The 14,518-nt window shown below is 35.3% G+C and overlaps 1 protein-coding gene across 4 annotated transcripts in view; it reads right to left on the bottom strand.

The window, feature by feature from the left end:
* Window positions 1–7,149: 7,149 nt before the first annotated feature.
* npr3 (natriuretic peptide receptor 3) overlaps window positions 7,150–14,518 on the bottom strand; it is a 105,099-nt gene continuing 97,730 nt past the window's right edge. For all 4 annotated transcript variants that reach the window (XM_028805643.2, XM_028805642.2, XM_028805641.2 and 1 more), the window contains exon 8: window positions 7,150–11,471. In XM_028805643.2, the coding sequence (XP_028661476.1) occupies window positions 11,360–11,471 (112 nt within the window). In that variant the 3' untranslated portion in view covers window positions 7,150–11,359. The remainder of the gene's footprint in view (window positions 11,472–14,518) is intronic.

The following is a 14,518-nucleotide window of genomic DNA, read 5'->3' on the forward strand; positions in this document are numbered from 1 at the left end:
TGCTTAGGCCTACTTTGCTCATTGACCAACCCTGCTTTGTGGCTAAGCTTTATTTATTTATTTATTTTTTACAAATAAAAATTAGCCTAAACTGCATACATTCATTTTAATATGCATCTTCCATGATTAAAATACCACCCTGGCTGGTGTAAAGCCTGGAGGGATTGATCGGGAAACGTGCAGAATGGCATGGAGGACTAACACTGGGGATATGATTGACAGTAAAGGGAAGAAAAGGGACAGCAGCCTGAATGGAGGGGCTGAAAACAGAGTCAGGGATTTCTGGATGGTTAGGGGAACAATTAAGAAGATGAGGCGGTGATGGTGGAGTACGTGAGGTGGATTACGTATGTAAGGCTTCTTTTTTTTGGGAGGATTTTTATTTTGGTCCACAGATAGCATCTCTCAGGGCCATAACAATGAGAGATTCATAGATAATTGTAAATAGGTCAAGTTTAAAGTAATTTGTTTTACTTTTACGTTCATGTATTTTCTTTTTTGACTGTTCGTGTAAACTGTTCTGCAATACTTTCTTTGTCATGCTGTGTTTCTTCCTTTTTGAACCTGTCACAGTAAGGTTGCTACAATACTGTGACTATAACCTAAACAGCAAAATTGCCACTGTGAGTTAAATTGATACTTAAAAAGTATTTGGAAAGTGTATATATGGAGAGCGATTTTATGGCATATATCTACCTAACAAATTTAAGAAAATAAGATTGAATTTACAAATCTCAGCCATTTAAAACATGTGACATTAACAGAACTCTAGATTTACTGAATTTACTAGTTGTGTAGGCAGGCACTGTTGGAGGAAAATGTGAACAAGGCAAGATAAGCGTGAATGATGTCTTAAGAAATGAATCCTTTCCTCCTTACCTTGTACTCTTTCTGTCCATTTACAATTTCCTTGTGTTTCTGAAACATAGAAGACTAGAATTCTGCTTTTGGGTAAGGACCACAATGGGGTGATTATGTTCACCTCTTCACTTGGGTTGGTCAACTGCCAACTAGTTTTGATGAAAAATGATGTGCTACATCACACCCAACATCAAACAGTAAACAATAGTAATGATCGTTTGTTGGATCTTGCAAGGACCCACCCAAGGACCAGTGAGTTTGGGGTACCATTAACAAAACATTATGAGGTGTATAAAAACCAGACTTAGTTCCCAACTCAGAGAGAGTTTTCTGTGAATGAAGCATTATTTGGGTGTTTCCAAACATTGGGCTGTTATGTAATTTTGACTATGTGATTGTCAAGTTAAAGGACATACTCCTGGAATGACTGCACTCTTGCCTTTTATGGTGGCTTGCCATACAGTTGTTAAATAGGTCTTCGAAAAAAACTCCCAAAAATGGCAGAAGCTGATGTACAGCCTGTGGTCGTGTGAATGGCTGTTCAATATGCAATCGGCAAAAGTAGTGAATATCCCAGGTATGTTGAAGCTGATGGACAAAATGAGACAGTTAAAATTTTAGGGTCGCATTCTTCCTCTCCGCCTTCCCTTCAGTCTCAGGGTACAGTAGTATGATATGTGTATTCATTATTTTCAGAAGTTTACACAAAATCTTCAGACTCAAAATTCCTACCTTGATAACTATGGACTTCAAAATGTGACATACTGGTCAAGAGGTGTACAAACAACAGCTGCAGACTCCTGAGAGATTCCTGGGAAGTGCATAGACTTCTGGAAACTTTGCATGATAATCCATAATAATCAGTGACTGGTAGAGGCCAAAAGACATTGTATTGTTGTACTAGTGCTTTTGTCTGCTTTTGATGCCCTTTCCTTGTTGCCCAAGAATCACAACAGCAACACCAGTCCTCCACATCCTGTTCCCATTTAAACTTCGCTTGCAGCCTTCGGAGAGTTTTCCTAACCCTGAAATACCCTTCTTGGCGAAAGACATTTGCTGTTTTAGAATAGAAGTATGAATTAATTCAGGGACAACTAGCACCCGCACAATATTGTGAACAGCTCCTTCTGATGCAAAACCTCCACCTTAACTTTAATTTTGTCCCACTGGGACCACAAAGCTTTACTAGGGCAACATGGGGGGCACTTTTTCCCATTAAGACAATTGCCCTTCTGTCATCAATTTGAACAGGGTCCAGTCTCCGTGTTTGACTTCTGTAACTCTGTCAGTTGTTCCATGGTCCGCCCTTCTTCATCCGGCTTAAGTCTAACACCATTAGTAGTGTCCAGGAATTCTCCACAACTTCACCAAATGTACTGTTTTTGGCAAATCGTTTATTCTTTTTATTCCATATCACAGTAAATACGGTCTAATTGGACATACACTTGCACAGCTACCACAAAAACATTTAGTGTACCTACTCGTCCATTTTTGTAGTTTTTTTCTACCTTCTTAAACCTTCCTTCTCCGGGACAACAGCCAAACTTCAATATTTGGTACTGAATACACACTGCAATATATTGAATCAAGGGACATCATGTTTAGATCTACTGGCATTTAAACTTTATTTTGTTTTGGTATTTTTTGCATATCAGATTATTTTCATTTTTTAAGTTTATATTCTGCATATTGGGTGTTTTGGGGTGTTGACATCAGCAGAAAGAGACTGCAAACTACGCCAATGCTGTAACATGTTCATCAATATCACGTGTGGGTGTCTATTTTGTATTGTTTCACCATGTGATTAAGTGCTTTCTAGTTGCCAATCTTTATCTAGCCTATGAAAACTCTGGATCTTGTTGTGTTGGTCAAAGTTGACCAAAGAAGAGGTGTGACATGTTCTGGGAACTTAGAACTAGTAATAATCTGTGGTGCAGAGTTCTGGATGAGTTGAAGTCGATAAAGAAGTTTATTGGGAATGCCAGGCTAAATGAACAAATGTGAGATGCAACCAAGACATTGACAAGAACTTCTGTTCAAAGCAGGGTGTAGTCTACAGATGTTTTGCAAATGGAAAAAAGCAATCCAGGAAACATTATTTATGTCAGCAATAAAAGAAAGAGTGTTTTCCAGAACACTAAGGCTCTTGACCCATGTATTCAGCAATGGAAAGACTGAAGTTGCAAGACTTTACCAGTGTTGATTTAGAAACAATAAATAGTAGCTCAGTTTTATTGCTATTAACTTTGCAAGAGTTGTTTGTTATCCATGTATTAATGTTATCAAGTCATGCACTAAGGTTACTGGGGTGGGTTGGAAGCACGTTTGGTGGACATGTAGAACTGCATATCATCAGCATAACAATAAAAATGAGTATTGTAATAAGGAAGAGGATGAAAGCAAATTAGAATGGTACTCTATACCAAACTACTGAGCTTTCTGACCGGTAGACTTATAAACCATTGACTAAATAAATATTTATATATGCAAATTTCTAAACACCTTTAGCTTAAAGATGAGCTGAGCTGACTTAAAAATTTTGGAATTGCATACTCAAGTATACGTTATTAAGGAAGGTGAACACAGTGTATGTGTGATTTGTCTGAATAGGCATATGAATGGTGTGCCATCAGAGAGTGTGACACATACACCACTTTGAAGACAACAGGACATCTCTAAACATGGTCAGTTGTAGAGGTAGTAGTGTAATCCGATTTCTATGTGGCACAAGCCTAAAGTCAGCTGAAATGAATTGCCCACTGATAGAGGGGTTTGGTCCAATTGGACCACTTATCTTAAAGCCTAGACATTGAACCAAGTGACTTCCAGTGATTTGTGACTGAAGATGGCACACAGAATGCTGAAACATTCAGACTGCAGCACCTCAACACTGATCTCTTCTAGGTGAAAGATGCCTTAGCATCATGGTAAATCCCTGGTTAAATCTGGAGATTATGAGAACAAAATAAATTGACTAAGTCTTTGTTTTGTTTATAAATGTGCAAGCTTTCCAGTAAATGTGTAACTGTTAGTCCAGTTCCCTTATGTTTTAGAAATATACTCATACTAACGAAGCTGCCAGAGGTGAGGACACGCCAGGTTCAGTGGTTCAAGTCCCAGTGAAAACCTGAGAAAGAGAAAGACTGATGGTAGCAGAAGTAGGGTGGTACATGTGCAGTATGGGCTGCATGTGTGTTGGGTACCCCAGGAGGGCAATAGATAAGAAAAAAAATGAGCTTGACCCCTTAGTGGAAACATCCAATTTTTGATCAGGTCAACAGACTGCAGGCAACTCATCTGCTGTCAGAGATTCTAGACTATTTAGGTACAGTGAGATACGGCCCAGAGAAGGAACACAAGAGGTTGCAGTACTTCAGATATTACTAGGTGGTCAGGTTGCTTATTTAGGGGTTTGTCCTTTAATGACTGGCAGGAGGCCAGTAATCTCCCATCCATAAAGGTGTTCCATTAAAAGAATGGGCAGCTGGGAGGCTGCTCGAGAGACTGTCATTTGAAGACTTCCATGAACAGGGAGCTCTGACCTGGTATCCCTGCAGCAAAGTATGGCTGCCCCTGACTCTGGAAGCGGTTCCAGATTGACACCAGAAGTTGTCCGACATAGAGTTTAAAATGATCTTAGGCCAAAGGTATCACCGAGTATGAAGTTGGAAAGAAAGTTGAGGCAGTTGTTCACTTGGCAGACAAAAAAGGATTTAAGGCTGTCACAGAGGTGGGAAAGCGAGGGAGCCATCCGGCCCGATAGGCTCAGGCCTCCCTACAGTGGTCAGATAATGTTGCTTTCATCTGTTTATTTGTAGTTTGTATTCTCCCTCGTTTATCCTGCCTGTAATGCTTTCTTTTAAAATAGTTGTACCATTCTTTTGGCCATCTGGGTGTGGACAATCTCCAATTATCATTTATTTCTTTCTGTATGTGATTCACAATGTTAATAATATGAAAATACTTAATCTACTCAAATATTCTATGAATGTGACAAATTGTTATACTTGTACTTTAATCTTAGTGAATGGAGACTAATCAGAGAGTTTAGGAATTTTATCAATGCTTCTTTAACTTATTTCCCAATATAAATGAATGCTTAACAACCACAGAGAGCTCTTGGATAATGTAATCAGTTAAACAAAGCAGACTAAAGAGGTCACAACCTTGGATGAAATTTAATCTTTCTTTTATTATTCTTTTTAGATTTGAAAACATCTCAGGCATCAAACCAGAGTGCTGTTACGGAAAACTTGAAAGAATATTTGGGTGTGCTTCTAATTCAGTGTGGTTTTAAGGTCAAATACCACATACTGTTTGCATTATAGATACTTCAAAAGAAAAGACATGGACAAGAACAGATCTTATACACAGGAAATCCTTGTCACGGCAAAGAGATACTACATACTTTTTTTTCCGTCTTTTATTGTCAATATACCATAATATTTGTGATATCTCACATTTCAGTCTTTTTTGCAGGAAATGTTTACAAAGCAGTGTGTACAAATGTATATTATCTGAGAGAAGTTCTGAAAAGGCAATTTTTTAATATGACAAACCTTTTTTTCAATAAAATATATTACACAAGAAAACCAAGAGTTTATATCTACAGAGAAAGAATATTAAAATTCTACAAAAACAGTATCAATAAATAACATCACATTATATGCAGATAGTTCTACTTACATCAGTCCAATTTTTCTATAGCTATATAATTTCCCCCAACCCAGTAAATTGTTTTAAAAAACTGCTTATAAGTCCCTATGAATTTGCCACTAATACAACCACACTGTAAGACCAAATAGAAAGTTTAATTCTGTACAAAAACAGCTTATTTTAACTGTGATGTCTATATATATATATATATATACATATATATATATATATATATACATACATATATTTTATATATATATATATATATATATATGTGAATGTGTGTGTGTGTGTGTGTGTGTGTGTGTGCATGCGTCTGCGTGTGTGTATGTACTGTATATATACACACAGATATATATATATATATATATACACACACACACATATACTGTATATATATATATATATATATATATATATAAAAAAATGTGTGTATGTGTGTGTGTGTGTGTATAAGTATGTAGTATATATGTATATATATATATATATATATATATATATATATATATATATATATATATATATATATATATATATATATATATATATATTTGTGGTAAAACTGTCTACTGCATCTTAAAAGAATGGATACATATCCAAGATCATGCAAGAGGGCCCTCTAGGATTTGTTTAAAGACTGATAATCCACAAGATGCCGTATATCACTGTTACAAAGGCAATAAACGTGAGTCACGATCAAATAAGGAATTACACTTTTGATGTAGTAAAAAATTACGTTTTGTATGCTAGTGCAGATGGCATCACAAAGACAGAGCACAGTAGCAAACAAAACATGTTTACAGATTTTGCTTGTTACACGGATGCACATTTTCTGCATTGCACATCTTAAGTCATGATGAAAATGTCTTTAATTTGACAGCACCATATGTGTTAAAATATGGATTAACATTGTAACTTACATTTTAGTAATTCATGAAGAGAAAGTTATATAGTGTCTAGAAAATACTTTAAAGAAAAAACTGGCCGTTTATATCTTACATAAAGGCTGTTGGGTGACAACAAGTTAGCAACAAGGTAATCATTAATCACATTATTACATGTTACACTTTATAACACGGCATGGTGAAATAAAGAGTATGTGCCTTGAAAGTTTACATCGACATTATCAAAAGTGAATTTAATAATTTGAATTTTTCAAAAACTGGTGTTATGTGTACTATATTTATATATACACCCATAAATTAATTAATAAAAAAATCACTAACCAGTCATTAAAAACCTTGTATCTTGCACTACAGTGAAATAAAGAGCGTACATAGTTTATTTTCCATTTTGCAGAGCTTTGGAGATGGCAATGTCCGCTTTGTCAGGAAATGTCAGTAAATATAGTTTAATAAGAACAAGTTTTCTTTTTTTTTAATGTAGGCATTTAAAACTACATGAGCTGAAGAAGCGACTGAGTTAAGTTAAAGACCCTTATGCTACAACATTCTGAATGCTTTACTTATGGACTTAAGTTTTGTTACTAAAAATGCATCCATTGAAATGTGTAATTCTAATTTATACAGTGAAATATTATAAAGAATGAACTTTACTTCCAAAAAAATCAATAAAATTGAATTTTGTTGTCTTGGTAACCTTATACATAATCTGAAAAAGTGGCATATAATAATGCAACATTGAAAAGACAAACTCCAAATGTTTTTGGCTTTTATGTTCTATGCTGCCTCCAAAGCTTTTTAACAAGATGCAGTAAAAAATAATTGTTGACAAATGAATTAAAAATGCATAGTAAATGAAAATAATATACTATAAATAGTCTACTATACACAAAGCAAACATACAGTATACTGTAGAACACTGTCCAGGATTTTAGGACACAAAGTAATGTTTACTTCATATACAGTATGTAGTTTTAAGCTAACATGATTGTTAAAATCTTACTGAAGTATTTCATCTGAAGTATTTAGGTTTCACAGTAAACCTACAAAGGGGTAGTTATATAAAACTAATGAACACAGAAGACAAAGGATATTTTTTTACTGAATAAATCACAAGGTAAAATGTATTCAAATAATTCTGAGCTCTTTCTTTGAGTAACTTATACAATTATATTTAAAGGTATATATTTTCAGCTGTAAGCATCACTTCACTAAAATAATCTTAAAAGCTAGCATTGTATTAATAAAAATTTAAATTAAAAGCAAATATCATCCACCTACAAGCAGATCTTTCATTTATTACTATTATTATTTTTATTATTATTATTATATTTTAATGTGGTTGCTTTACAAGGTAAACGATTTTCCTGTATGATATGATATCCGCAAATTCTCAAGTAATAGTTCCTTGCATTGTTCACCTTAACTATTATAAAATAAGCTTTGTTCTTCTATCTCTACTCTGTGTTTATTGTATTTATGTAAATGTTCAGTGGAGAGGCAGAAGCAATATTATCTTTAGTTTCTACTTGGACAATCTCTTAAAAAAGACATTTTTTATTTAGTTTATTATCTTCTTTCTTTCTTTTCAATTTTATTATTTTTTACTTTAATGGGATATGTTCCAATTGATCCCTGAATTGCATGTTTTAGACTAACCGAACATCATCTTTTCTTATATAGCAGTTCATTTTCTACCATCCTCATATCTGTTTACTGAACTTACTTGTCGCAGGAAAATCACTTTGTCATCTCAAATACTGGAACCTGCACAATAATGGCAGACACAAAGAGCTGCAACCTGAGCACTGTTGCAGCGATTTTTGGTCGTAGCCTTCATTTGCATAATTTTAGTGAGTCGGTGGCAGTCAACAACGCACTCCTGTGAAGGCCAGACTCATAATGTGACATGCCCTGCGACTCACTCCAACTAATCCACAATTCTCTCTGTCAAAATCATAATTATAGGGGCGGACTTGGTGTGTCCATGAGAGCTGACAACCAATGGAATTACACTGCATATAATGCAGTGATGAGGAAAAAGAAATGTATGTGTTTTGGACCTCACAAACAGAAGAGAAGCTCTGTCTGTCTTTCTGATGTCTTGTGTTTTATGTACCATGACAGAATGGAAAAAATAAAAAACAAAAAAAGGGCAGAAATTAAGAGTGAAGTCGGCCATACCTTTTAACTCTTCGTACAGTGTGTTATTGTCTTTCAGATAAAAAGGGATGAGCACGACAATGCTGGAAGGTTGATGCCTAGATATTAAATGTGACACTTGTCCAGCATTTTTCTGTCATGTAAATTGGTTTGCCGACAGGACTGGCAACTGCAGTCAGCAGATCTAATGCACCCATTGACTACAAGTCACGTAATGTGACATCGGTTTGGATTCTAAGTGCATTAACTATTCAAAAACAGGGTTCACTACAAAGGCCACTAAGTCTTGGAGGAGTCTACCAATATACAGTGAGGGTATACCATAGTGGTCTAAATTAAAGAGACTTTTTTCAACCAAATTTGAGGTCCTAGTGTTAATATTCCCTCTTTAGATCCATTTGCCATTCTGACTTCCAAAGCATCTACCAAATGATGACATTTTATTACAATCCAATTCTCTTTAAAATTTCTTTATCATTTTGGAATTGCATTCATTTTTGGCCAAACAACATCACTGAGTCACTGGACAAGACCTCAGAGCAGATACTGTTAATAGCTTCTTTTCGGCAAAATCATGACTATTAAATTAATGCTTAAAGTGTATACATGGAAACACTACTTGTATATGTACACTTAGGATGTGTGCATTATTTTTTTTTACATGTGCACTTTTTAACGATGACTTTATAATACTGCATGAGCTCATTTAACACTGACAATTTTGCAATGTAACCCTAGTGCTGGAGCGCCATCCAGAATTTCACATCAAGTCATCTCATGCTTAATACAGAATCAAGCAGATTACATTAATATCACGTTATAAGGTTGTAGGTCTGCTATTGATTTTCTTTTAATAAGAACTCAGTCATCACTTATTTTCCAACCCGCTATACCCTAACTAGAGGGTCACGGGGGTCTGCTGGAGCCAATGCCAGCCAACACAGGGCACAAGGCAGGAACAAATCCTCGGGCAGGGCGCCAGCCCACCGCAGTTAATAACAGCTTGTATTTTCAATTTCACCTAAATTTGTATTACACTGGAGATTTGTTTCCCTTTTTCTCATTTGTTTGCCACAAGTCCCTTAGCATTTTCATCAAATTTCTCACATTCAAACACTGAAATTTCTATGTCAAATAAGAAATAAAGTTAGGTGTACTTATTTGTTCTTCCTATGCACCTCAAAGTGTTAATAATTGTCATTTTTTTCTTAATCAGTCATGAAGAAGCTGAATTGTGATGTGAAGCAAAAACGCATGGAGACTTCTATGTATATGGTGCACCGTAATATTTTATATAATTCATTCCTTCTTTAAGCTGGTAACTTTGAAATACCACAGGAACCTTTTGTTTTAATTGGTTTAAAATTTGATCATGGAGCATAAAATTTGTGAAATCTGTGATAGATTGTTTTATGGAAAAGCTGCAAATAGTAGAAGAAATCGAAGCAGCAAGTAAACTACAAAGCAGAAAATTTAAAACAAATTAAAAATATGAATCCTGTTAATGGGGATGGTACTGTTAAATTTCTACCAACAAAGCATATAGTTAAGAAGAAGCTGAAATAATCAACAAACTCACCACATACACAGAAAGATTAAATGCATGTGTCAGTTTACCGATACAATTTCTTTTCAAAGCGCTTCAAATAAAATTAATTCACTATAACAAATGTCGATGCAAGGTGCAAGCAAAATGTGAATTTGACAAGGTGAGGCCTACAAAACTGCCTGCTTTTTCTGAAAATAATGAAAAAGAAGCTAGCTAAACCAAGTGTCATACTATGCTCCCAATAAAAGTAAGTACCAATGAACTCATAATTTAATTTTCCAGGAATATTCAAAGATGGTCTAGGTATACTCATAATGAATACCAAAGGAAACGCAGTTTTATGTAATTCTAGCCGTAAATCGCATTGGTTTGGATAAAAAAGTTAACTACTTCTGTATACAGGAAAAATAAATAAGTTAAAAACAATAAAAAAGAAAAGCAATTGTGATTAAGTATACATTTTTTGCCACAGACAAAGAATGCCCTTTAAACATAAAACTTTTATCTTGGACTAAGATACAGTATTTAGCATGGATTTCTCAGACAATGGTAGAACAAATTATTTTGCATTCCATTATCAATTTTTTTTTCACAAAAACGAAAATGCTCCTCCTTTGAATTCTTCGTTGGTGAGCATGTGACATGTATTAGTCCCTGCTATGCTTTAAACTTATGTAAATATGATTTCCCATAAGTCTACATTCTTTTGTCAGAAATGTTAATCTATAAACATTACATTCGCTTGTTTACAAGACATGCTATTGATTATCTGGGTAAAGGATGCCTTGCTAACAAAACAAGAAAACATTGCCTTCAGCTTTCTAAAATTCATTTTTATATATAAAAATATATCCCTCGCATTTGTAACTGACTACGAGTTTAATTCTCGGTACTTCAAATAACACAATTATGTACTCAAGAGCGCATATTCGTATGGAATGTATACTTGCAATGACAGAAATGTTACTACCCAAAACTCAAAATTACCTTTTAAAAAGCTTTAGACAGTTAAATTATACCATTGTCTCTACAGAGATGATATGCCATTAAGTTACACCATATAATCAATACAACTTTCCTGAGTGTGTGAATGTCAAAGAAATTGAGATTAAAAAACAACTTTTTTTTTAAACTTCTTAAATAACAGGACTTCTTCAACAGCCTCCAAAGTCTTTGGTCACATCCCTTCAGACGCCTGGTGGGATAACAAGCATTTCCTTTGTCATTTCTATGCTGTTGAGAAATTAGATCTAATTGAGTCTTCTCTCAGCTGGCGATGCTTCCCAATGTCGCATTCTTCTCGCTGGATTCGCCTCTCAATTGTAATTCTGTAGTTTTTTCTGAAATTAAACAGTTAAAAGTTATGATACAAATACTTCGTTGTTCTCAAAGCTGTCACATCAAGCTTTCTAAAGACTGGTAGAGCAGGTATGGTATACTGTATATGAAGGATCTGTGTTTTGAGCCGTTTACAGGGGGGGAACCTTTCGGCCTAGATTTTGGGCTTATTCATAGAAAAAAGTTTGAATGTTTTAATAAAAATAAAAAAAAAAAACTTGCCCCAGCAGTTAGTCTATGAAAAGCTCAGTTCAGAAAATGAAGTTAGTCAGATTAGTAGCAATTAGAAATTCACACTGCTGGATAACAAAATAAGCAAATGCAGTTCGTTAATATTTAATCATTCACTAGCCAAGAAACTACTGTCTTTTCCATGGTTACTTGCTGGAATGGTGATGTAGTTAATGTATACCATGGGTGTTCAATGTGTTCACCTCACACACTTAGCAAATGTCAAAAGACTGCACTGTGGGTTATCACACTGATCAGCAGCCTGCTCAGATTCGCAATAATATACTCTGTGTTCTGTTCTGTCACGTACCATACAAGGCCTGACTTAGTTAGAGCCTCTTCAAAAAAGTCTTCATTAAACAATCAGACAGTAATAAGATTGTACAGTGTTGCTTTGTGTGATGGCTTCTACTTTTTAAAAGAGCTTTTCTTTACATGTTTCAGAAGAAGTTAGAGACAAGAAATGTTTGAGCTTTTACCTATTCTAATACAAGCATCATTCTTATAAGCACTGGAATATTAGAATTCTTGGTAACACTTTAGTTTAGGTGCTGCAAAACTTACTGTTCTGTAACATGATCTTAACAAAGGCTCCTTTTGGCCTTCATAACACTTATACAAGATCAGTAGACAGGTTATTCGTCTCTGTGCAGTGCTGGCATGTTGACATAATGGTAAAACTACTTGCTAATATGAATAATTTACAGCTCTTATACTAAATATGGAATATCTAGAGAAATGTATCTCAGTTTGGCCATAACAGACCACTCCAAAGTGACATTGCGTTAGTAGGTCACATTGCAGTTGGTTTTTAAGTGTTATGAAGACCCAAAAATGTGTATGGTAAAGGTTTTGTTAAAACTAAAGTGTTACTGATTTTTTTTTTCATTTATGACCCAGTGCTTTAAATTTTATTTTGACTTTTTTAGACAATTACAACAATCTAGATGAGAACACGTCATTCAGCTCAACAAAGCTCACAAGTCCTATCTACTTCATGTTTCCAAAAAAACATCAAGTCGAGTTTTTCAGGTCCCTAAAGTCACCACACTGCTTGGTAGCTTATTCTATGTGTCTGTGGTTCTTTGTGTGAAGAAAAATTCTAACGTTTGGGTGAAATTTACCCCTAACAAGTTCCATTTGTGTCCCTGTGTAATATTGTTGCTCCTATTACACAAAACGTATGACATTAAAAGTGAATGAATACTCATAGCATTGCAATTTATTTTCAAAGAATTCTGCCAGATAGCTGAATTCAACAGACAAAAAGAAACTTTACAGACGTTTTTCTAAATGAACACATTGTGACACTGGGGTTATCTTGGGGACACTAACTGCATAATGTCAAGACTAAGAAACAACATGAGGTCATTGTATTAAGAGTCAATGGTACAACTGGTACAACAAAGAAAGAAAGAAACTAGTGTTATTCTTTTTTTAAAGTTTTTCTTTCACAAGTGAAGGAAGAACTATAACATATGTTGCTTTATCGAATGTAGATAAAATGTTTGTCATTACCATTCAATCAACCATAAGAAATGTAACACAGAGTCCCCATACTTTTCTAAGGAACAACGCAAACTTCAGGAAAAGGCAAAAATGGGGAAGCTGAGGCATGCATGTTAGGTTGATTTTAAACTCTTAATTGTTCCCATATAGATTAGTGATTGTACTCACAAGTGTTTCCTGTGATCGACTGGAATCGACAAGTCTGGGATTGTTTCCTGCCTTGCACCTGAAGCTGCCATGATTAGATTAGTCAGATTATTTGACTTTTAGTTGTAGGGCATGTCAGACTTGCCAACTGAAGTTGCTGATCATGTCATTTTATACGAATGAAAATCACTTAGCCTGTCGACTTCCCAGCACACTCGCACTTGCTCCTTTTTCTGACTTATAATAGCATGCTGCCTGATCAAGCCAGTGCTGTATGAAGAGTTAACAGGCATGTTGAGTTCACCTACAATCTCATCCCCTAATTCTTATGTACATTCTGTTTTGGTATGTAAAGTGCAAGGCATCAAACAGATAAGCCTCTCTTCAATTTGTGAGGTTCAAAACACTCACATTCCTTATTCCTTCACATTATATGCATTGTACTTTCAGATGAGCATTCATTGGTTGTCAGCTGTCAGGTTCATAGAGCCTGTTCATATGACTAAAAACAAAATCAAACCCAAAGCAAGTCTAGGACTAGTTGGTGTCAGTTGCTGGGTATGTCAAACTACATGACTGCCCTTCACATGGGACATGCTGCCTATTGCCTCTGACTCACTAGAATTATGAAAATGAAGGCCATGACAGAAAATGGCTGAAAAACTAAGCTAATGTGACAGGGCCTTTAGATCTGTGGTGGTCGAAGCTCATTTGGAGCTCTAGGCGGGTTGGATGGACATCGCCCCTCATTGCCCAAAGCAGGTTGTTGGTATTATTAGACGTCAATGACCTTTTTGGGGGTGAATTTGTCCCCCTCAGTGTCCTTTCAGTACCACAAACAATGCCCCTTTGTGTGTATCTATCTATCTATCTATCTATCTATCTATCTATCTATCTATCTATCTATCTATCTATCTATCTATCTATCTATCTATCTATCTATCTATCTATCTATCTATCTATCTATCTATCTATCTATCTATCTATCTATCTATCTATCTATCTACATACTGAAGACTTTAAGGAGTGCATGCCCTTGGTACATGCAGCGTGCACACTTTTACTTTCATAAGTAGCACACAGCGGATAACAGAGCCCACTCAGCATCATCAGAGTTCAACAACAAGTGGGGTCATTCTCAGTGTCTGGAGTATGCACCCAT

This window comes from Erpetoichthys calabaricus, chromosome 7, assembly GCF_900747795.2.
Source record: "Erpetoichthys calabaricus chromosome 7, fErpCal1.3, whole genome shotgun sequence".
In the NCBI taxonomy this organism is placed as follows: Eukaryota; Metazoa; Chordata; class Cladistia; order Polypteriformes; family Polypteridae; genus Erpetoichthys; species Erpetoichthys calabaricus.